This window comes from Zootoca vivipara, chromosome 5 (genome assembly GCF_965207765.1).
Source record: "Zootoca vivipara chromosome 5, rZooViv2.hap1.1, whole genome shotgun sequence".
In the NCBI taxonomy this organism is placed as follows: Eukaryota; Metazoa; Chordata; class Lepidosauria; order Squamata; family Lacertidae; genus Zootoca; species Zootoca vivipara.
The window spans coordinates 35713649-35738002 of NC_142588.1; the positions used below are offsets into that span (position 1 = coordinate 35713649).

Here is a 24354-nt window from a genome sequence, read left to right on the forward strand (position 1 = left end):
GCGGCACGTGGGATCCGCGGGCGGGGGGCGCCTCAGCTCTGGCGTCTCTCCCCCGGGCTGTTTCCTTGGCAATGGGGAATAGAAGCCACGTCTCCCCCGGGAGCAGGAGAAAGGGCGGCAAGGCGAGAGCCGTCTGCAAGCCCCGGCGCCGCAAGCTCCTCAGTGGCTGCGAGTCTCTGGCAGCGCAATGCCACAGTGGCTGCTCAGTCTCCTCTCTCCCATGCCCAGCGCTGCTGGGAGCCGACCCTGCAGGCATGGCTTATTTTCGGGGTATGTCTTATATTTTACAAAGGCTTTAAAATCCTGCCATGGCTTATATTATGACTCCGTCTTAAAAAGGGGGAAACACGGTATCAGGGATGGGCCAGAGGTTTCAAGTTCCCCAGAGGGAGGGGGAGACTTAGGGTTGGAGGAAGGAGAAGGTGTGCCTAAGGGGGATAATGAGGAGAGAGCTGTTGAAGTCAGTGTAGAGCAGGCATCCCCAAACTCGACCCTCCAGATATTTTGGGACTACAACGCCCATCATCCCTGACCACTGGCCCTGTTAAGCTAGGGATGATGGGAGTTGTAGTCCCAAAACATCTGGAGGGCCGAGTTTGGGGATGCCTGGTCTAGAGGAACAGACAGGGAGCGATATAGAGCCAGGGAGTTCACAGGACCAACAAGGGTTAAGTCCCAGTTCATAATCGGGGGGGGGGAGGTTTAAGCCTGCTCTTGCGAGGTGTGTAGAGAAGAGGAGGGGTGAAAGATGGAGTGGGAGAATTCACCATTTTCTGGGTTGCTGGAAGGGTAAACACAGGCCTCAGCAGAGATCTGAACTGAGTGACTCTGATGAATATTCTGCTACAATATTCTGTTGTTCTAATCTCTTTTATGAAGGCAGGAAGGGCCATGCATATAGAAAAGTTGTATGAAATTCCACAAGTAAGGAGCTTGAGAGCTTTTCCACTTTCTCTAGCTCTGTTTCCATGGAAAAACAGCTATCTTTCTTGCACAGGAGTCTTGAAAATGCAGTCATCAAGCAGAGAGTGTCTCAATAACATTTTACACATCTTATATGAGTAATATATAAAGAATTGTAGTCTCTATTCAGATTTAATAAAACACTCCATTTATCATATCACATTTCATAAAACACACCTCAGCAAGGTCCATAGAGCAACAAAGCTACCGTATATCAGAAAAGGGAATTAGGAGTTATCCTGATCAATTGCCCATTTCAAATTCATTTAGTAAAACATAGTAAATTTTGTGCTATAGCAGCTGCATCACTAATTCAGGACAAAGTAGTGACGAAGATGGTCTTTGTTGGTCTTCCGGCGAGCTGCGGACATCAAAGGAAGTGCGAGATAGCCTCTCGGGGAATCTCGAGCTTAACGGAGCGCTTTGAAGTCACGCAAAGGCTCTGCGGACTTCTAAAACCTCAGGGGGGGTTACCCTGAGGGTCGTGGCACCCAGCTGTGCCCAGCGTGCCCTCCTACGCCTGGTTTTTCTAGGTTTTTATAGCCTGGGAACCGGGCGTGGGATTGAGCTGCGGGCGCGAAAGGGGAGAGACCACTGGCTCCGTTAAGCGCAGTCTCTGGCTTCCGATGGTAAGCAGCAAGTTCTCTTAAATTATAAATAATCCGTGTCAAAAGACGGAGGAGATAATTGGTTATTGATTAGAGATCGGATTTGTGAAGCTGTGGGGCGCAAAAACGGGGCCCGTCCCAGCAGCGGGAGAAAATGGCGCAGTAAGAAAATCGGAGGAGCTGAGCTATGGAAAGTGAAACTGACTGCCTGCGGAGTGAGTTTTGCAGAAGCCCTTGTTTATTTTGTAACAAGGCAAGTTTTGAGGGGTGAAAAGAATTACCTAAAGACTCTATATTGATACTTTGTCTCTATCTTGGTGGTGGATCTGCAAGTGATCTAGATACTTTGTATTATCTGCGCTCTAGCCCAGAAAATACGATCGGCTTTGATCTGCCTGAAAGCTAGAAGTGCTAGAAGGCAAAACAAAGCTTTTGGCAAAGATGTATGATCTGTTGTTGGAGTGGTATACAAAAGATGAGTTGACAAAAGAAGTGATGATTAAATGGGCAAAAGATTTGGGGCATAATATTGAATATGATGCGTGGTTGAAACTATGGAATCAAACTTTAAGATTTACAGCATGTACTGCCTTGAAAGAAAATGTATATAAGATGATGTACAGATGGTATTTAACTCCAGTTAAGTTAGCTAAAATGTATAGAATGAGTGATAAAAGTTGCTGGAAATGTAAAGAGAAAGATGGTGAATTTTATCATATGTGGTGGACATGCGAAAAAGTTAAAAGATTTTGGGAAAGTTTATATAATGAATTGAAAAAGATGTTTAGATATACCTTTCCAAAAAAACCAGAAGCATTTTTGTTAGGAATAATAGGAGGAGAGATTAGAAAAGAAGATCAAACACTGTTTATGTATGCAACAACCGCGGCTAGGACTTTGTTAGCCCAAAAATGGAAATTACAGGAATTACCTACAATTGTGGAGTGGCAGATAAAAATGATGGACTATGCTGAACTTGCTAGATTGACATGCAAGATTCGTGACCAGGGGGAGACAAGGTTTCAAAAGGACTGGAGTAAATATGTGGACTATATGGAGAAAAACTGTAGATCATTAAAAACTCTCGCAGGATTAAAATAAACCTTACGAATTGACCAATATGTTAAAAAAGGAACTGCAAAAAAAGGAATTAACAAGAAACCCGCATGAAGGGAGGGGGGGAAGTCATAGCTCGGCGGAGCAAGGTAAAAGATGTGAATATAAGATTTTGTATAAAAGATTGGTTTTGTTAATTTGTTGAATTCGGAAAATTGGAATAAAATGTATTTAAAAAAAAAAAAGAAGATGGTCTTTGTTGTTTACAGAAACAGTAGGAACGAGCGAGAAACTAAAGAAAAGATTGCAAATTCACATTCAAAAATTATAATTTCCCCATCTTATACAAAAGCTAAAATACATTCATAAGCTAGGTTAGATGGAATAGCAGAAAAAATTATTTTACTTATTTCTTTATTGCTTGATAAATCACTTAGTCATCAACACTTCTAAGCAGTGTACCAAAAATGCAAACAAACCGATATGATGAATAATAACAGTAAAAATCACAACAAAACTGAACACTACCGTAAAATGCCTGCTGAAATAGTCACATGCTTGAAGTACAGAAATGATGATACCTGTCCAATCTCAGTTGGGTGAGAGTTATACCAGCTTGGGCCATAACACTGAATGCATGGCTTCTAGTAGTTACAAACTATGTGGTTGAGCCATGGGGGATCACCAGCAGATACTCCCCTGAAATATCACAGTGACTGGACAGGGATATAGGGAATCAGCTGGTCCCTAAGAAATCATGAACCCAAGTTGCGAATTAACAAGGGCCTTGAAAATTAATACCAGAACCTTGAACCTGGCCCAGTTACACATGAGCAGCCACTGCAAGTTTTAAAGCACCACTCTTATATGGTAGTCTCTCCCCATTGACTGTCTAGCTGCGGAATTTTGCACTAGCTGGCTCTTCCAAGGATAGCTGCACACAGAGCACTTTGCAATAATCAAGTCTTGAGATTGCCACTAGGTTCAGTGGTGCAGTAATAGTGTGCGGGGTGGCCCACCGCCCCGGGCAGCAGGCTGGACGGCGCTGACCACCTCCAACGGCCGCCACCACCACTGCTGCGCGCCGCAGCCACCGCCATGGAGAAGCCCCAATGCAAGCTCTGCTGCTTGCTCGTGGGGTTTGCCGTGGCGTATGCCTCCTGTGCACGCATGCGCCACGCGCCGTGTGCATCGTGTGTCATGATGCATGCGCGCGACGCATGATGCATGCATGCGATGGACACTCTGCCCTGCCCCCCGGCAGGGTGCCTTCGCGTTTGCCGCCACGGGCATCCAGGCGGCTAGCTACGCCACTGGCTAGGTTATCCCTGTTCAAAAAAGGCCAAAGTTGGCACACCAGCCGTAGTTGGCAAAAGGCACTCCTAGCCACAGGAACTACTTGAGCCTCAAAAGCCACAGACAGACTGAGAAGCAGGAGCAGAGACACAGTTTCCCTGTCTTACTCTCAATATAGGTCACCCATCAGGGCTGATTCAGTCTCAAAACCATGCCTGAAGACAGACTGAAACTGCTCCAGACAGTTTTTATCCGCCGGGAACTCCCGCAACTTCTCCACCATTTTTCTCTGCACCACCTTGCCCAAAAAAAGAATGCTGGTAATAAGAACTGGAGGCAAAGGTTCCAAATGAATAAAAATAGAGGTGAGCTCAAGTAATGTAGAGGTACAGCAGTAGAGAGACAACAGATTTCAGGAACAACATTCTTCATTTGTGAATAGCCCACTGCTGTGTTTAAATGATGCTACTATCAATATCTTCAGTAATCTCCTTTCTGTATACCGTGTTTCCCCCTTTTTAAGACACCGTCTTATTACTTTTTTTTCTCAAAAAACCACAGGGTGGCTTATTTTTGGTGGGATGTCTTACTGGTACCGGTATTTTTATTACGAGTCTGAGGGAAGGGAGGTGTGTGCGTCCCTGGTGCAGCCCTCTCTCCCCGGCCCTGGGATGTTCGCGAAGGGCTGCTCTCTCTCTCCTCCAAGGTGGGGACTCACTTAATAGCAATCTGCTACACTGGAGCTTCTTAAATCTAAACCAGTATAATGGAATCTATCTGTGTGATACAGTCCTAGCAGTAGCCTATACCTAAAGCAAGTAAGGATCTCTACCAGCCAGCTGCCCAAGACTGCAAGACTGTCTGAAGTTCCAACAACATAGCACTTTGCAGTGCTATCACTGATAGCAAAGAAGCTACCTGCTGAGCACAAAGAAGCCAGCTAAGCAGCAATTAAGATTGCTGACTTGGTAAATGGTAGCAATTGAGAAGCAATTGAGCCAGCGAGGTGAGGAAGCACGTGTTGTTAGGACCGGCAGTTTAACTTTTGTGTAAAGCAGCGTTTAGCAGCTCCTTTTAGCAGCTCGCAAACAGCGAAGGAAAAAGTCCTTAATAAATAAATAAAAGTCCCCAAGGCAAGGACTGCGATCCAGACTACTTACAAATCCTTAAAGGGGCAGCTCCACAGACAACCAAGCAGCATAAGGTAGAAAGAAAACTGCAGCAGGATTTTTAAAAGGCTGCTTTATGCCCGGTAAAAGCAATGAGACAACAATCAGACACGGGAGATTCCCGTTAAGAGGAAATCAACGTGCATTGAATGGAAGGGAATTTAGGGAAAGGTGGGGGGAAGCGAGAGGTGGGCTGTGTGTGTGTGTGTGTGTGTGTGTGAGAGAGAGAGAGAGAGAGAGAGAGAGAGAGAGAGAGAGAGAGAGAGAGAGAGAGAGAGAGAGACACGCAGGGGGGGGGAGAGAGACAGACGCGCGCACGGAGGTCTCTCCCTAAAAGGGAAAACAGCCTTTGCATTCTTCAATCGCCCCTCTTTTCTTCCTCGTGCCTTCATCTCCTCCCCACCCCACTTTTCTCCCCTTCACCAAGTAGAGCTTACACAGCTTGGCTAAAAAAATTATTTTTGGATCTTTTTATTTAAAAAAATGCTCTCAGAAACGGGGAAGGGAAATCACAAGGCTTCGGCAGCCAGCAGCTACGGCTGTTCGGTGCATTTTTACAAGCTTTTAAAGGAAATACGTGTCTGTGGAGCGACAGCAAAATGGGGAGAGATTTTTAAGGGGGGAGTTGGCTGGCAGGAGGGGGGTTATTGCTAGTGGGTGAAGGGTCTATCAGTATGTCTTATTTTCGGGGTATGGCTTGTATCGCGCAATTGCTTAGAAATCCTGCTATGGCTTATATAATGACTACGTCTTAAAAAAGGGGAAACACGGTACATCCCATTGAGTCAAGAAGCAACAAAAAGAAATGGAGGTCTCTCCCAAAGGTTAATTAAGCATGTGAAATTTAAAGCAGTGTAAAGCTTTAAATGGCCTCCATACAAGATCTTAACACAGAACATTTCATATGTTGAAAACAGGGGGATACATATTGGTAATCTACAATATCTGTTTGAATGGCAGCTTTGTAACATGGACAAATGCCTGTTTGAGGCTGAGCTGACACTAGCAATGCTTGTTAGCCCCAGCAGAAACCTACTGTGGCAGTGCATAAAATGAATCTATTAAATAATTCTCAAATAGGAATTTTTGTTGCAAGCTTTATTTAAAATTCACTATCATCTCTTTCCAGCATAGCACAATACTGGAGAAAAAAATGAAGATGAAATCCCACTGAGGAAATGAAAGGTTCCACATTTGGCACCTAAAGATGAACATGGCATTGGTGTTTTTTTGTTTTGTTTCTTTGGAAAACAGCTAAACAGCTCACTATAGTGCTCAATATTAGTTTTATACTAAATCTATATTTTCTCATGAATGTGCTGAGCAAGACTGGAGTCTTCTCCACTGAAGTAAAAGGGCAATTTTAAAAAGAAAGAAAGAAAGAAAGAAAGAAAGAAAGAAAGAAAGAAAGAAAGAAAGAAAGAAAGAAAGAGCTTAAGGCTAGATAAATAAGTAAGTCACAAATGTTGAAACAAGCTAGCAACAACAACAACAAAAACCCTGCTAAATTAAATGCAGTTCTCAGCTCTTTAATTAAACACTGGTACTAATAAACAATGGTACAGTATACTGAGAGTGCATTAAAAGCTGAACAGTTTTAAGAGAGTAACTGGGAAACTCTTCTGTGAACATCTTATTGATGTGTAAATATTCATTTCTTCTCTGTCTCATTTTAATGTAAAGTGCAGAGCTTCATTTGAGTCATAGCTTCAGGATTTCTTAACAGCAAGACTCGCCTCTAGAATAAAGGTAGTAGGACTAGTGACTATGAAAATTTGCAGACTTATTCCTGTCTCCCCTTCCATGTATACCAACAAAAAATATATCATAGAAACCGTAACCTGCAGCTACTTGCTGTTGAGCACGTCAGTTCTTGGTGTATCTGTTGTGTTTTAAAAGGTTGTTGGTTGCTTTGAGGACCAAAAAGTGATACAGAAATGTTCTAAATAAATAAATACATTTGTGGATATGCAAGGCAATCATATGGGATCCATCTCATGCACAAATGAGGCCTTGGCATGTTCTAAATTCTTAGCATAGATTTTTTTTTTTGAAACATGCCTGTTCAAATGCCATGTCATTTCCCCTAAAACAACTGGTCACCTGGCCAGGTTCCTCACTTTTTGGCTGACTAGAAACCTGAATACAGCTTGAAGTGCACAATATCCAAGCACAGAATCCAGGAACTGAAAAATTGAAATACACTACAACCCCTTTAACAGAGATATGCTAGGTATCAGTACAATGCATGAACTGTAAGTCAAGGCCAGCCTTGCAGGCATTTTTTAAAAAGCCTCAAGATTGATTGGAAAACTTGCAGATTTGAAAAGATTCAGCAACACTTCAATGACAACACTTGGAGTACTTTCCCCAGCCACCTTATTTTAACATCTCTGTCCTCAAGTATATAGCACAGATGCCAGGAGTGTCTCAGAAATGATTTGTAGCTAGAAAGTGTTGATATTTACCTTCTTGCTTGGTTAATGTTTCTTTGACGTTAATATAAACTTTCGTGCATAGTGATATGCCTCTACAGAAAATTCATGAGGAACATGGATGCAAAAATCAGCAGAAACAAGGAAGGAGACAGGATGGGAAAGAAATCAGTTGGAGAGACAGATCAGTCAAGGAAAAGCAAGTAATTAAAGTACATAAGGAGTTCAGTGTACATGTAAAACATGACAGGGAGCTGTGGTTTCAAGGTTTTCAATGATGGCAATATTGATGGTTGTAGCCTCCCATTCCCTTGGTCTTAAAGCTTTTTGCACAATGATAGAAATTTGGACCAGAGAATTTTCTGAGCAGAATTTAAACTGCATGGGCAGGTCTGACTGGTTAAAGCAAAGTGCAATTTACACAGAATTATGTCTATCATTTTAAAATGTCTATTTTATGACTGCTAAGATACACCTAAAAGATGGGGGTGGGAGAGGCTGTAAATTTCAGTACTGAATATTTTGCTGTTGAATACACATTTCCAGTGATACATACCCTGCACTGCTTCTTGCCCTTCCTTCCCTATACCTAACAGACCAGAAAATAGCAGAATTTCTTTTACATAACTGCTTGCTTTGCCTAATTTATAGTTTGCGAAATTTACTTTTGCACCTGGCCTGTTACTGGCTAGGCAAACTCCAGGCATAGGCAAACTCGGCCCCACAGATGTTTTTAAACTACACCTCCCATCATCCCTAGCTAACAGGACCAATGGTCAGGGATGATGGTAATTGTAGTCTCAAAACATCTGGAGGGCCGAGTTTGCCTATGCCTGATCTAGTCTGACACCTGGCTTCCTAAAGTAGCTAACCAGATGCCCCTGAGAAATCCCAAAGCATGGTGTGGGCAACAGCTCTCTCTCCTGTTGTTTGTCCCTAGCAAAGTGGTTCCAAACCTAGAGGGAACATGCAGAGCCGGCTCTACGGCCAGGCTGGGTGGTGCAGGGCGCCATGGTGCCGGCCCGCCAGGGGGGGCGCCACGCAGCCGTGCCTGCCTGCCCGCCGGCCGCGCAGCAAGCCCACCGGCCCGTCCGTCGCGCAGCAGCGCCCTCGGCAACCGCGCTGAGCCCGGCCGCTCAGCTGCCCGTCGCGCTGGAAACCGGGACGGCGGGGGTGGCGGCAGCGGGATCCGTCGCACCAGGGCGCCAAAGGTGCTTAAGACAGCCCTGGGAACATGTAGCCATCATGGCTAGTAGCCATTGATAGCCATTCATTTGTGAATACATTTGGCTTGCCTGGACTTTCTGACCAGAACATCTTTAAGGTTTATATACTAAGGAAAGTGTTCCAATTTTAAGTGGCCCAATATTAAATGCAACCTGGTGTGATTAAAAAAGCCTAAAGGCACATTTAGATTTGCATTTGTAATGACCTAGATACATCAGAAAAGCCTAACACTGAAGAAGCAATCAGTGGTTTATCCAGTTTGAGAAACAGTAGCCAAGACTTCCAATTCTAGGTTAGCTGCATTACCTGCAGAAAATATTTCAGCACAACAGCACAACATTCAGGTGAAATTATTTATTTATGCCCCATCCTATCCTGTTGGTTCCAGCAGACATACAAAAATTCACTGAAGTAGAAAGCCCTTTGGGGCCATGATAATCTAAGTAATGGGCATAGATGGGTTGAGGAAACTACCGTAAGTAGGTCAAAGTGAAAACAGAAAAAAAAATTCTGTCCTTATCACTCCTCTCCCAAAATACAGCTATCCCATGATGTACACTTCATCATCACTTGATCAATCAATCAATGACTTAAAGCAATGTGCATGAACCAAGCCTCTGTGGGACTGGAGAACACCAAAGCTCTCTCTGGGTTATGAGAGCTGTGATGGCTCATTGAAACATGCCAGTCACCATGTGCTGAGCATACATGTGTGAAACCACTCTCTGTGTGGGTTCTCTTGCATGTGCACACATAGCTCCTTAGCATTTGTTCCTAACACTAAAGGTAAAGGTAAAGGGACCCCTGACCATTAGGTGCAGTCGTGACCGACTCTGGGGTTGCGCGCTCATCTCGCATTATTGGCCGAGGGAGCCGGCGTATAGCTTCCAGGTCATGTGGCCAGCATGACAAAGCCGCTTCTGGCGAACCAGAGCAGCGCACGGAAACGCCGTTTACCTTCCCACCGTTTACCTACTTGCACTTTGATGTGCTTTCAAACTGCTAGGTGGGCAGGAGCTGGGACTGAGCAATGGGAGCTCACCCCGTCGCGGGGATTCGAACCACCAACCTTCTGATCGGCAAGCCCTAGGCCAGGGGTCAGCAACCTTTTTCAGCCATGGGCCGGTCCACCGTCCCTCAGACCATGCGGTGGGCCAGAGTATATTTTGAAGGGGAAAAAATGACTGAATTCCTATGCCCCACAAATAACCCAGAGATGCATCTTAAATAAAAGCACACATTCTACTCATGTAGAAACACCAGGCAGGCCCCACAAATAACCCAGAGATGCATTTTAAATAAAAGGACACATTCTACTCATGTAAAAACACCAGGCAGGCCCCACAAATAACCCAGAGATGCATTTTAAATAAAAGGACACATTCTACTCATGTAAAAACACACGGATTCCCAGACCATCCACGGGCCAGATTGAGAAGGCGATTGGGCTGCATCCGGCCCACGGGCCTGAGGTTGCGACCCACGTTCCCCATTCCTAACACTATAACTTATAAATCTCAGTAACAGTTTGAGTCAATGCATATTAGACAGGAGGAAGTGTTTCCTGTTAGAGTCGCCACACACCCTGCATTGAAAACATTATCAATGAAAGCAGGAACAAAACACAAAGGTTAATTTTTGTATGACTTGCCTGCATGCCCAAACTAGGTTGCGTGCTGGTGGATCTTCCACGAAATACCTCCCTACTGTATCTTAAGCACTGCATTATTGCAGTGAGTTCTGTGGTGACTTTAGGATATAGATGAGCCACACTCTGCATCCTCTTTCCAGACAGTACTTTACTACCCAGAAGTTTTAGGTTATGCCTCCTTGGACAAAGGGGGATCTAGTCAGCACTAGGGCCAATATGAGGTTTGAAGCTCCCCACTATTCACTCCCACCTGCCAAATGAAGATATGGGTGACAGCAGCTCCTTCACATGGTACTTCTCCACTGAAGATCCGACGGTGCGTCACTGCACGTCCTCACCACTGCCTGAAGCCCGCTCACCCCTTTAGCTTACTGGGCTAGGCAGAGTCTGAATTAGACAAAATGTCACCTAAAGGGCAAGTGATCCATACTGAGCAAACACAATATTAAAAAATAATAATAACCAAATCTATACTGTACACTCATATTTTTCATTGAACATCTAGGGGAGTGAGCAGTATTAGCCTTTTAATGTCACCGCAAAGCAAGCTCACCGACAAGGACCTTGCAGGGTAAGGAAAGGTTTTGTAGATGCTTCAGCTAACTTTTAAAAATGAAAGCCAACGTCAGTGTTTAGCAGTAGGCAACATGGCATGGTTTGTATTTATATTAAAGCCTCAAAAGGCAGCACAATTAAATTTGCCAGTTCTGCTGTTAACAATAGTAACGGCGAGTTTTCATAACTAGCTCCCTGTTGAGCCATTCAAATATATAGCAGATTTACAACACCAATTATTTTAACAACATTTCTAATGTATTTCTATTGTGCAAACGCAAGTGATGTTCACGGCAATGACTACACAACAACTTCCTGCACGGGATCTCTATGTAAAATAATAGCACGGTGTTTGAAGTAGCTATGCCTATTATATATTCCTCTTCCATTATTGCTATTTTTCCTATTCACAGCCACTGAAGCGACTATCTATTTCAGTTAATACAAAACAAAACAACACATACAGTGTATTGGCTCTCAGATGCCATTATTTGATTATTCTGTTTAAGGAGACTGGAACAGGAATGCACATTAGTGGCGCTAGATCAATGTGCAGTAGTAGCAGAGGCAGCAGTTGTAGAATCAGTGTGCACAATGACACCACCACTAGTCAAATCGGCTCTCATGGCACTGTGATGGTGCCACAGCAATTAGAAAAAGATCTTGCCAGCGTAGGAGTGTCAGTGGCACTAATAAGTCAATTTCTGCTGCTGAAATTTTGGCACCACGTAAAACACTGGGCTAGCACACACCCATGTTTCCAGATTCTCAGTCTACCACTGATGGCGCAGCAACTATAAATAATTGAGCCACTACTTAGGATAACTTGGAGGAATTTTTCAGTGCTTGGTGAGGCATTGGGCAAATGCAGGCATTACCCACATATTTTATACACAAAAGTTTCACTATTCTTCTTCCCCACCCTTTTCTACTACTCAGAATCTGTTTATGCATGTATATGTTTCACCAATACCACACATTATTCTGTACTTCTGTAAAGAAGAACATGAGCACACTGTTCCACATTACATAAAGGGTTCTTAGTTTGGTGAATATGTAAAGTAAACCTGAATAACCAGAGACACACTATATTCCTTTTTCTACATGTATGGAAACTGTATTAAAGTTCACCCATTTCAATCAAGAAGACAGACTGAACCTTTCAAAACTGCACCTATTTTAATGACTGATTTCAAAACTTTGGTTCCCTATTATTCCAGTATAAGGCTTCTGTCTCCTTGATCAATACACTGTGGAGGGAAATATGAAATATTAATGTTCCTCTCCGTATATAAGACAACCAAATTAGATGATACATTTAATGCATGAATGGCATCAATGGAAACTTCCTTTCCCTTGGACTAATAAGGGCAGTGGGGCTGGGAGGCCGGGGGGAGGGGGAGGGAGGTACTGTGAGGTCCTTAAATCCTTCTCCCCTAAACCACCCCGGTATTATTTGGAGGTGGGAATTACAATTGTTTCCCTAACTGGGAGATATGCTATCTGGTAGTACTCCTCCTACATCCGGCTGTTGCTGCTGACACAGGTATCTAGCAGGTAGGGGTGCTTTTTTACAAAATGTTGGTATGACAGCTGCAAAAATATCATAGCCACATAGTGGCTAACACATTGGTAACCTCAAGACTGAATTACTGTACTGCAGTGATTTCCAGTGCAGAACATGGCAGCACACCTCCTGACCAGTACAGTTTATCATCAGCATAAAATATTTTTACTTAGTCTCTACTGGCTGCTACTACTTCTACTACTACTACTACTAATTTTATTATTTATACCCCGCCCATCTGGCCGGGTCTCCCCAGCCAATCTCTACTGGCTACTAATATGCAAATTTAAGGTATATAAAGCCATAAACAACATGAGCCTAGTTTACTTGCCCTATATCAGTGATGGGCAACCTTTTGAGCTTGGTGTGTCAAAATTCGCCAAAAAACTGAGCATAACTCGGGTGGTGTGTCACTTCGAGAAAAAACCCATAATTTCACGATATTTAGAGTTTAAATAACAAAAATTTATAATTGTAATATATAACTATTTAATAAACCAAAAAAATAATTATTTTTTAAAAAATAATAATTACACACACACACACACACTGAGCTACTCTCACAATGGCTACCAAGCCAATACTTAGCAGAGGTTGCAGAAAAATTCCCTCCGAAGGCAGGGGACGTTCCTCCCTGGGATGCGGCAGCAAGCGGGAAACAAAGAAGCCGCTGAGCGGAGAAAGAGGGTTTGAATGTGCTGCGCCAGCCTAAACGTTGTCAAACCCCGCCCCCCCGCCGGCCCTATTGGCCAGCCAAGAGGCTCGGCACAGCAGCAGGGATAGGCTGGAGCAGGGGGCCGAAACACGCCCCCCTGCTGAAGCGGATCCCGTTCGCAAAGTCTCCCCTCTCGAAAGAGGAGAGATCTTTCTGCCACCGGCCAGAGATCACTGCGTGTCACTGGAAATGGCTACGCGTGTCAGTGCTGACACGCGTGTCATAGGTTTGCCATCAGGGCCCTATATATTCCTGCTCAACCACTACAAACACAGCAGAGACAGTGCTTCACAATGACGCTGGTTCCATGAGTGCCAGGAGCTTTCAGTGTGGCAGCACTATTGTTCTGGAGCTCCTTCCCAATGAATACTATGCAAGCGCCCTCTGTATAACCTTCTGTATAAACCTCAGCAGGAATTTCGAAGGGGCTTTTCATAAAGACCTGAGCTTAACTTGAGAATCATTACATAACAAAGGACACAGGTACTGTAATGAGTTCTCACATGTCATATCGGCAAGGCATCCCGCTTAAGGGCTACAACAAAGTTACAAGGGTGTCTCTACCTGACACATCTTATTTTGAACATAGTGATCTTGTCTGGACTGAAAGGGACAAGCTTGAGTCTCCTCAGCAAATGCACAAAGGACACTTGGTTTAATCAAGATAGGATATGCTTGCCTGGCTGGGATCTATTCACTCTCAAGAGTAGGATTAATGGCCAAACTATAAGGAAATCAGCCCTGAGTGCTCACTGGAAGGACAGATCCGGAAGCTGAGGCTCCAATACTTTGGCCATCTCATGAGAAGACTCCCTGGAAAAGACCCTGATGCTGGGAAAGATGGAGGGCACAAGGAGAAGGGGACGACAGAGGATAAGATGGTTGGACAGTGTTCTCAAAGCTACCAACATGAGTCTGACAAAACTGCAGGAGGCAGTGGAAGACAGGAGTGCCTGGCATGCTCTGTTACAACAACAACAACAACAACAACAACAACAACAACAACAACAAAAAATAAAATTCAGAATTAGCCCTTGAACAAATTAAGAAAAATCAGAGTTTAAAAGAGCTGGTGCTTAGTGCAAACCACTACTTTTATCTGCCAAACAGTGTTTCATTTTGTTTCATTTCAGTACATCATTGAAGGACTAATTTCTTGGAAGTCATTGTTAGTACAATTTAAAAAATCTGTACATCGTCCATATTAAAATATGTGGGGGCCAAAATCAAGGGATGGGGGAAACATACAGATATTCACTTTGGGGGATAATAAGCTCCTATTCAAAAATTCAAAATTTTATTAAACTCTTTGTGGCTATAGAAGGACAAGGTTGTTACATGAAAACTTCATTACTTACCTCAAATGTGTTACCAGTTACATCTATCTCTGGTGGCACAAAGGTACCTTCTGGGTCATCTTTAAAAAGAAGCAGGGATTAAGAAGTTAAAGTAGAATACATTCAAGTAGAATGTTTCAAGAACAAAATTTCAAAAATCCTTTCAGTAACTATAGAGTAGATTCTTTTGACTCCTGAATTATATAAATGCAGCAATAGGCATTGCAAAAATAAATAAATAGATACAATTATTCCCTAACATTTCCTCTTTAAAAATGGCATTGGTATAGGTGTTCTGTATAACTCACTAGTAATTCTATTTAAGAAATTACTAATATCTCAAATAAGAGTGATAAAGACATACCTTAATATCACATGTGCCTAATGGGGGGGGGGAACAAACTGCAAACTATTTGATCCTTGTCATGTGTAGCTATCTTGAAGGTTAAAAGCCATCAATCCATTTCAAGGATGAAGAAGAAGGCTGACAGACTGATAGATTCTTACAGACTCCAGATCTTAAGTTGCTGACTCTGGGCTCTTCTGGAAGATATTTCTAGCACATTCTGTCTTACAGGGTCAGAGAGACCTTGCATAAAGACAGATACAGGATCTTCCAGTTAATTTATTAGCATCTCCATAGTAAATTATCTCCCCAGCAGGGAAGTGGCACACCTGAGGTACCACATGGTCTGATCCTAGTCTCCCACCAGCACAACCTCAGAAACAAAGTGCGATCCAAAGTATAAATTTACTCTGTTGGGTTTGTTTGATAACACAATACAGTGGTACCTTGGGTTACAAATGCTTCGGGTTACGCGTTTTCAGGTTACGGACCTCAGGAAACCCGGAAGTACCGGAAAGGGTTACTTCCGGGTTTCGCCGCTCGCGCATGCATAGAAGCGCTAAATCATGCTTTGTGCATGTGCAGAAGCACCAAATCACATCACATACATGCGCAGACACAGCGCTGCAGGTTACCAATGCTGCGGGTTGTGGAAGTGCCTCCATCACTGATTACGTCCGCAACCCGAGGTTCCACTGTATGATCAAAGCAGTATCTAAGCTTAAAATTGGAGCTCTATAAACCAGGGAGGGACTCATTTAGGAAAAAGCATCTACTGTAAGTCTGAACAAAATATGGAGGCAATTTTCATGAATACTATTAACTGAATAGGAATATATTTCCCCCCACCCATTCATCATTTGGGGGGATTATAGTGAAAGAGGATTCAAGTGTTCGCCTTAGTCTCCACTTATGCCACATAAATCTTAAATTTCCAGTGATAATGATGATGATAATGACAACAGCGGACACAAGGAACAAAGGCTGCAAGGAGGTTTGAAAAAATAACTTAACAGTCTCAGTTGCTAAGGGTAAATACACTGCAGGTGGGTGGTGAGCAATATCATGGGAGGGGTGTTTTTTAGGAGTGTGGTCAATCTGTGAAACTCCCTTGTTATTTTTACTATTGGATGTTATATGTTGCTTAAGTAATCTTTTCATATTTATAGTACTGGAATGTGGTTGTTTGGTAAATTATTACTTTTGCTGTTGTTTTGCTATGTTAGTACGCTATTATTATTATTGATTTGCTATGTTCTGAAATTGTTACTATGATACTGCTTTTCTACGTTATCATGAAATTGTTTTTGTAATGTTTGTTTGAAATGCATGTGTTTCTTTGTTGCAAGGCACTTTGAGCATGATTTTTGTGTGTGGAAAAGCACCATACAAACAAAATGAATGAAATTATTTCTAGGTGCAAAACTGAAATGGGTGAACATTGCACCTAGGAACAGTAGCAAGTGCAACACTGGAGCACTTTGTTATCAGCAGGTTAAGTTTAGGGTGAAATGGACAAATCAAGACAGAGACATCTCCTTTTAAACAAAAACATCCAAGGAGCAGTGCTTGAGGATTTCAGACATGCTCAATGCATGCTTTAACACATCACTCAATTGAGGCTACTGAATCATTGGAGAGAGGACACCATCAGTGCAATGCTACCCACAAATTCTGTTCTCTTGTCATTTCAACAATTACATCAGAGTTAAATGCAACCTAGAAAGACATCATCAATGAACTTGAGAAGAGAACTGGAGATTTAGAAATTATGACATGGTTGTTAAATAAATTAATCTTTTTTAAGAAAAGAGAGAAAGCAGAGAACAAATAGGTAGTAATAAGCTTGCTGAAGATCTCAAAGGCTTCAGCACTGAGTATATCAGTTCAATTTGTTTAGCTTCAGTTCCTACCAACTACTATCAAAAAGTCTAAGACAGTCTATCTTTCACATTACAAGAAATTTCAAAACAGAATTCTGGTTGTATGCAAGCAAGGCCCCTTAGAATGCAAAGGTGCTGGACAGCTGTTTCAATGACCATAAAGCTCCATGAAGCTATTTAGGCATGTCTAAGTTCTGACAAATCAGAAATGGCAATCTGAAGTCCAAGAAAGGGCAAAGAGAAAAATTAAGACTGATGGGTCTCCAGAATATTTATATAGGAGTCTTAGAATTAGTGAGGAAGTTGTACCTGGACAAATAAGAAAAAACAAATGTGATAGAAGGAGGTCTTAACTTTACAGGGGGGGAAGCAAAAATGGGACAAGTCCATATTCCATTTCTCACACTTGCCCCAGACGTGGAAACTCCAGATAAGACTAAACCAACAACCAACACCATCTCCCTGCACTATTTTATGCTGAGTAAGGATGCTACCTCTTCCTCCTACCCACCCATCTCAGAGATCCTCATATATAAAACGGCACATCAGTGAGAGAGGTTATATCTCTGTCCTATAGGAGTTGGGGACCTGTGGTCCTTCTAACATTGTTGGGATTCCAACTCCCATCAGCCTCAGTCAATATAGCCAATGCTTAGGGATAATGGAAGTTGGTTGCCAACAATATCAAGACAGCACAGGTTCCTCACCTGCAAGCCTAACCATGTCTACTCAGAAGTAAGTCCCACTGAATTCATTAGGGCTTACTCCCAAATAACCAGCACCAGGATTGCAGCCTAGGTTGTCAGGAGTCCTAAAACATTTAGAGAACACCTCTGATGACAGAGTAGACATAGTTGCCCCCACTACATATTTACTACAATGAGTTTTGAGATGCTGCTAGACAGATAATAAATCCACGCTGAACCCATTAAATCTTGTATTGCAAGCTGCTAGACCCAACTTAAAGGTGCTTGAAAAAATACAAGACATGAAAATAAAACCAATGAGCTTACATAGTACAGCTTGACAGACAGCATGAAAAATTTACCAGTACATAAGCAAAGTTGTATGCCCCATTTATCTTGTGTCACATAACCCGAGAAAGCTACTTTCTTAGAAATTACTGTTACTTGCCCAAGGCAGGTAGTTAATTTCAAGGCTGGCATAGTTACCCAGAATAAAAGGCAATACATCTTGCATCTGTGGTGGAGCCCTCAACTCTACTTCTGACTTGCCCATCTGCACAATGCCTCAGAAGAGTAGAAGTTGACTCTGATGTGCCTTCTCTTCCTCAGTTCCAAGCAGACAGGTTCCAGAGATCCATCCTTCCTCCAGTTGCTTACAGACAGCTCCCCACGTCACATTCATTTTTAACCCCATCTCTCCATATTTGCAAAGAGTCCCTGCCTCCGTAACAGAGTATCCTCTCTGTTGCTGGCTGGATGAGCATTTCAGGCCACAATTATATTAACAGAACATTCCAAATTCCTCTCACATATGGAGAACCATGTCTGCCCATCACCTCCACTTCCTCGTAGGTTTCCTCTTGCCACATCGGAAGGACTAAATATTACCCAGCTTTGCATCCAGGCTTCTTCATGACAATGTTTAGAAATACTGAGGCAAGGCAACATTGCTCTGATCATCTTAGCCAATAGTAGTTCAGCATACAGATTAATGGAAATGGGGATAGTTTGGAATTTTATTCTTAGCCATCATTATTTCCAACAAGTATGAGACCAATTCACTGGAGGAAAGGGACAGTAAGTTGTGTAAGGCCTATTGTTTGTTAACTATTTTTATGCCAATGCCAGCTACATCAGTTTTTACTAGGGCATCTCATCCTCAGTCCCTCACATCCTCGCCTAGTTGTAAGACTCTCTTTATATATAAAGCACATCCAGACAAGTGTATGGCAGCAATCATCTTGTGTAGATCCTTTGGAAGATATTGATTAGCCCAATGAATCGAATCTAAAAGCTTATTAAAATTTGAATTTGAAACCTTTGTTCAACACTGTAACAACTAAATGAACATACAGTATTAGTTGATATATCCTAATTTAGCTCTACGTGGGCTGACACTCATCCTTGCATTAAGAAATTACAGTTTCCAATCTAATTAAAATCCATGTACAAGTCTGATGGAGAGAATATAATGTTTCACTACATCCTCTCAGCATGAGTTTTTTGCACTTTGCAACGAATTGCCTAGGAGCATAAATACTTACCACTGATCTGCTCCATGAAGCATACATTGCCATTGGTGTTAAAAGCCAAAGTGTCAGGAGTAATGCAAAGTGTCTGGAAGATTGCAGAATGGGCAATGCTCTTCAGAGACTGGCTACACTCCAAGCAAACAGCCCAGATATCTTCCTCAGTGAGACAGCTATCCCGCAGTGACAATACATCAGCAAGAGACACGTTCTCCTGCCAAGACATGAATTCATAAATTACTCCACATTTTTTGACATTACTTGTAGCCAATTGTGTCAAATATAATCTATAATACACAAACCCAACATGTTTCCAGCAAGTTTAAGGCTTTCTAGGACAAAAGATCTAGAAGACACATGTCTCTTTCACACAGTGCACTTTTATGGTGCCTTCCAGTTGTTCCATTCCTCTCCTGTTCTTCTTAATTCTCTCCCCCCTACTGTCTGTGGCACTCTTTTTCTCTAGTTGAAGCTGTCTACAGATTCCAAAACGTATTTCATCTGGAACAGTTGCTAAGGCGATTGTCAATGACATAGCACAGGGCTTGTGGGGCACAGCTATGAATGAGCAGCACAGGAAAAATGAAACCATTCCATCTCCTTCCCTTCCCCCAAATAGGTTGTTACTAATGAAAAATGCACGGAATTAACGTAAATCCAAGATGAGATATATGGGACGCAGGTGGCACTGTGGGTTAAACCACAGAGCCTAGGGCTTGCCGATAAGAAGATCTGAATGAAAACCCACCTACTTCCAGTACAAGTGGAAGATCACATTTACATTCCTACTGGTATGTGCTTTTGGGGGGGCACATGTCTAGAGTTTGATGAACAGATCTTGCTCCGCTAAAGGCCTTTTGTGAATAGGGCTAATATTGGCACTTTACTGAAGCATCTAAAATTCAGTTTATCAAAGCACATGCCTTTGTATTCATATAGACAGGTAACATACACAGAAGGTACCAGTAATTCAGCACACTTTAAAAAGTGAAAATAGGCTTAGAATCATAAGAGTTGGAAGGGACCCTTAGGATCATCTATTCCAACCCCCTACAATGGAAGAAAACACAGCTGTCCCATACAGGAATCAAGCCTGCAATCTTGGCATTATCAGCACCATGCTCTAACCAGCTGAGCTAACTTCCATGACTTCGGAAAGATAGCAGTTTCAAACTGACCCTAAACATGGGCACACTCCAGCAGTGTAAGACCCACTGACTTCTGTGAGAGTTATGTTTCTGCTTATTTCTCCCACTAAAATCAATGGGATCAAGGGGGCAGCTGACTTTATGGGATTCAGCCCCCTTTGCTTAGAAGTCACGAGTCATCCTCTACTTTTAGGTAGCAGCCAGGGATTTCAAGGCGGCTTTTTCAGAAAGAAATCTACTAGGACTGCAGCCTCTCTACCTACATTGAGGGATTAAACCCCATTGATGCATTCTCTGTGTTTACTTAGCAACCATTGGCTTCAATGAGGCTTAAAAGAAACCAAGCCTCTCTTTACCTACTTTTAAAAACTTGTTTAATAGATCTCCTTTGCAACTGGCTGTACAAAAGGTTCACTTTTTTGTACAAAAGATTCACTTTTTTGTTTTCTAAAAGGGGTGTGGGGTAGTTTTCACTGAAAGGTGGACTGGGCTCAGCCAGTTACCTTTATGAAGCAATTTTGACCAATTGCTGCTGCTGCCGCTGCTGTCGCTGCCTATTCCCCGAAGGGTTAATAGCGGCCAACGGTTGTCAGGCCATGGAAATGTGGTTCCTAGGTTACATTCCCACAACACGGAAGGGCAACAGCCGCAGGTCAAACAGAGCCCATTATCCCCGGAGTGGCCTAGCAGGGCAGGGGCGATTCCACCCTCTGCCCCGAGACAAGCGCCACACACAGAAAGCAGCCGAGCAGGGAGGGAAGCTGGAAAGGGAAGGCGCGCAGGGTGGAGGCGACCGTCCAGGGCAAGTTTGCGCGCGGCGCCCGGGCTGCTCTGTCCTCGCCTCGGGCCACGCTCACCTCGTCCTCCGAGAGCGCAGGCAAAGGCTCGAAGTCGCAGCACGCCTCGTCCTCCGCTTGCTGCTCCTCCTCGGCAAAGTCACCCATGGCGGCTGCTTGCGCGCAGACGCCTGTCCGCCCGAGGAGAGGCCAGTCTAAAGGACCAGAGCTTCGCCGCTCCTGACGCAGCGCGCCCCGAAGTCAAGTCCGGGCCGCTCGGCTTCCATGGAGAAGGGCTGCCCTGTTCGATCTTTCTTCTGGTCTTTCTGTGTGTGTCTGTGTCGCGTCCTTCCCGACACCTGTGTGTGTCTGTGTTGCGCACTTCCCTACACCTTCTCAGCCACGCCGAGTTTGCAGCTGGGAGCCGCCGCCGCCTCCCCGCCCCGTCGGACGAGCGCCCAGGGCAACAGACGCTGCTTCGCGCCTCGCCTTCGCCCACCAGGCGACGCCCCGCCTCTCTCTGGGCCGAGAGAAACACACACCCACCCGCCCTCCCGCCCTTGGGATCGATTTGGAACGAAAGGAGGAAACGAAGAACTGGGCGGGGGCGGGGGCGTTTTGTTTTTAAAGGAGAGGGAACGCCACGTGGAACGCAGTCCACTTTCTAAAGCTCAGAAGGCGCTGTACTTGGGCTACAATCCAAGAGACATGCTCTAGAGACGAAGGCTGCAATCCTATTTGAAATTGAGGGAACCTAGGTTGGAGTCCAAAATCTGTACAATACTAGGGATTAAGGTCCTTTACGATCACCCTGTAATCTGAAGCAGTTTGGGCTGCAATCCTAAATATGCATACTAGGAAGTGAAGCTGCAATCCTATACTAGGACACTTTTTTATAAAAAAAATCATGCTTTTTTAAGGAAAGGGTTGCCCAGAGTTCGTGACCTTTTTAAAGGGGGAACCCCAAAGTTGTCAGGTGGAGAAGGCCATCTACAAACACACAAACGCCAAAAAGGGGGGAGGGATCAAGTAAAGGTGCTCGCTGGTCTTGGGAAAACACACACACAAGACCCGCCGCGCTCTGTCTCTCTCTCCCTGTCTTGCCTCACAATGCGGTACAGCTCTTTTCTATGCTTCTCTTCTTTACCGCCTCAGCTCCTCGCTCGACCCCCCCCCCCAACTCAGACGCGCAGAGTACGCAGCAGAAAAGCGCCGCAGGCTCTTCTGCTGCTGGCAGCTATACGCGAGTTTGGGGTGAGCATTGATTGAGGACGCGAGCCAGAAAGATGCTCTCTGGCTCGCGCCTTGATTTAAATAGCCCCCCAGCCAGCCAGCAGATTGGCTGGCTGGAACTTTGACGTGGCCGGGACCTCCGGTGTTGCTTGCTGCCTTGGTGCCCACCATGTTGCTTTGTCAGACGTCCCCAGGCATAAATCCGAGGATATTAATTAAAATTCAGGAACACTCTGGGGACAGATTTTGTCTGAGGACAGATTGGTGAATCTGGGGACTGTCCCCAGGAACCAGGGACGTCTGGTAACCCTATATTAAGCCCTTAAAAACACAGAAGCGTGTGCTTAAGTAGGCATGCATGGGATTGCGCTCAGTTGAACTCAAGGGGGTTTAGTTTCTGGATAAAATTGCCTACAGTTGCACTGATAAGGATTGAGTTATGTCCATACAAGTCTGGTCTTGCCCTTAGGCAGAGGGAGGCTGGAGCTTCAGGGAGCCAATTCAGGTGTCAGGATAGGGTAATTGTTATTAAATTTATCTTTCCTCTTGGTTTTAATGTAGCTATGTGGGGTTTATTTTTCTAAGTTGTTTTTTTGTGGGGGAGATCCCCCATCCTTAACCTAATAAATGAATGAATGTCAGACTCTAGCTAATATTTTCCCAGTCATCCTTCAGGGCATTAAACTAAAGTTCTGGGCTTCTTGCACACCTGTTTTATTTCATCATGAAGTCTGATGCAAATATGTACCCTAAGGTATAAGGTGTTAATAGGCAAGTTGCAACATTGTAGTGAGGCCTGCTTTCTGTAAAGCAGGCATGTCCAACAAGTAGATCATGATCTACCGGTAGATCACTGGACATCTGTGGTAGATCACTGGCTCACCCCAAAAAAGCTCAACAAGTTTGACTCCCCTAAAAGAAGCCCAACACTTTTGCCCTGCACCCCTCAAAAATGGGCGTTCCTCCTTCCTAAAAAAAAAAAGCTCAAAAATTTTGACCTGAACCCCCTAAAAGGGGGCAGATCACTGCCAGTTTTTAACTCTGTGAGTAGATCACAGTCTCTTGGGAGTTGTAAAAGATCTGGCTGCAGCCTGCAAGGGAAGCTCTACAGTGGTACCTCAAGTTACAAATGCCTCAGGTTACAAACACTTCAGGTTACAAACTCCGCTAACCTGGAAGAGTTACCTCGAGTTGAGAACTTTGCCCCAGGATGAGAATGGAAATCATGTGCTGGCGGTGCAGCAGCAGCAAGAGGCCCCATGAGCGAAAGCAAGCCTCTAGTTAAGAACAGTTTGGGGTTAAGAACCGACCTCCGGAACAAATTAAGTTTGTAACTAGAGGTACCACTGTATTCTTAAATGTAAAAGCAGCAGCAGCAGGGAAGCCAAGCAACAGCTCAATTTTTGCACCTACCTGTGCCTTGGCAGAGCCAACCTCATCAATGGCTAGGTATGCCCCTGGAATCTTGCATTGCTTTTGGAGATTGGGGTGGTATATAACCAACAACAATTTTCATTGCTTGGGAGGGACAGAGCTACTTGCTGGATTTGCCAAATCAGGTGCCAAAATGTCGTTTCAGCAGCAACGTGTCTTGGCCCAGCCATGCTGAGCTTTCCTAGACTTCAAACCAAACTTCACCAGATGCACAAGAAGTAGACTGCCTTCAAAAAAGAAAAGGAAAGAAAGAAAGTCACTCCACACTAAATACGAGTTAAACCTCTAAAGGACTATTGGGGCCACTGTGGAGAAATAAGAACAGTAAAAAGTAAACACATTTTTGTTATTGTTCTGGTTTCTGCATAGTGACTGGAATAATATTATTCTGACAGTTCAGTCCAATGTGAGTCTATGAAAAAGGGAAGTGTGTTTAGGATTCCAGTGTATGCATGAGTAAAACACAGCCCTATGCATGTTTCTGCAATGCCATTCAACGGCACTCCTAGCCTTTTGCTGCGATCTGATGCACTTACCTGGGACTCATAGCGTGACTTACTTCTGAGCAGACAAGACCAGTTAGGATTGTCAGTAGATGAAATAGGGTAATGGCCCAGTTCTCATTTCAAGCGACACTTCCTGAGCCCCATCCTCTCTAATACTGGCACACTGTTGAAGGCTCTTAATGGTGTTGTAAGCTTCGTTCATTTATGCCGCAGCAGCCTGTCCTTGGTTGATTT

General features: G+C 43.9%; 1 protein-coding gene across 7 annotated transcripts in view; it reads right to left on the reverse strand.

Annotated features, from left to right (window-relative positions):
• KNDC1 (kinase non-catalytic C-lobe domain containing 1) overlaps nt 1-23837 on the reverse strand; it is a 71932-nt gene extending 48095 nt beyond the window's left edge. For 5 of the 7 annotated variants that reach the window (XR_015950195.1, XM_035138280.3, XM_088670388.1 and 2 more), the window contains exons 1-3: nt 21029-21469; nt 19039-19237; nt 14601-14659 (exon numbers count right to left, since the gene is read on the reverse strand). Coding sequence is in view for 5 of the 7 variants with exons in the window: in XM_035138280.3 (XP_034994171.3) it covers nt 14601-14659; nt 19039-19237; nt 21029-21115 (345 nt within the window). In the remaining 2 variants the exon portion in view is untranslated. Of the gene's footprint in view, nt 1-14600; nt 14660-19038; nt 19238-21028; nt 21470-23593 lie in introns of those variants that run through there. The other 2 variants (XM_088670389.1, XM_060274843.2) reach the window with 2 other exon arrangements.
• Nucleotides 23838-24354: the final 517 nt, after the last annotated feature.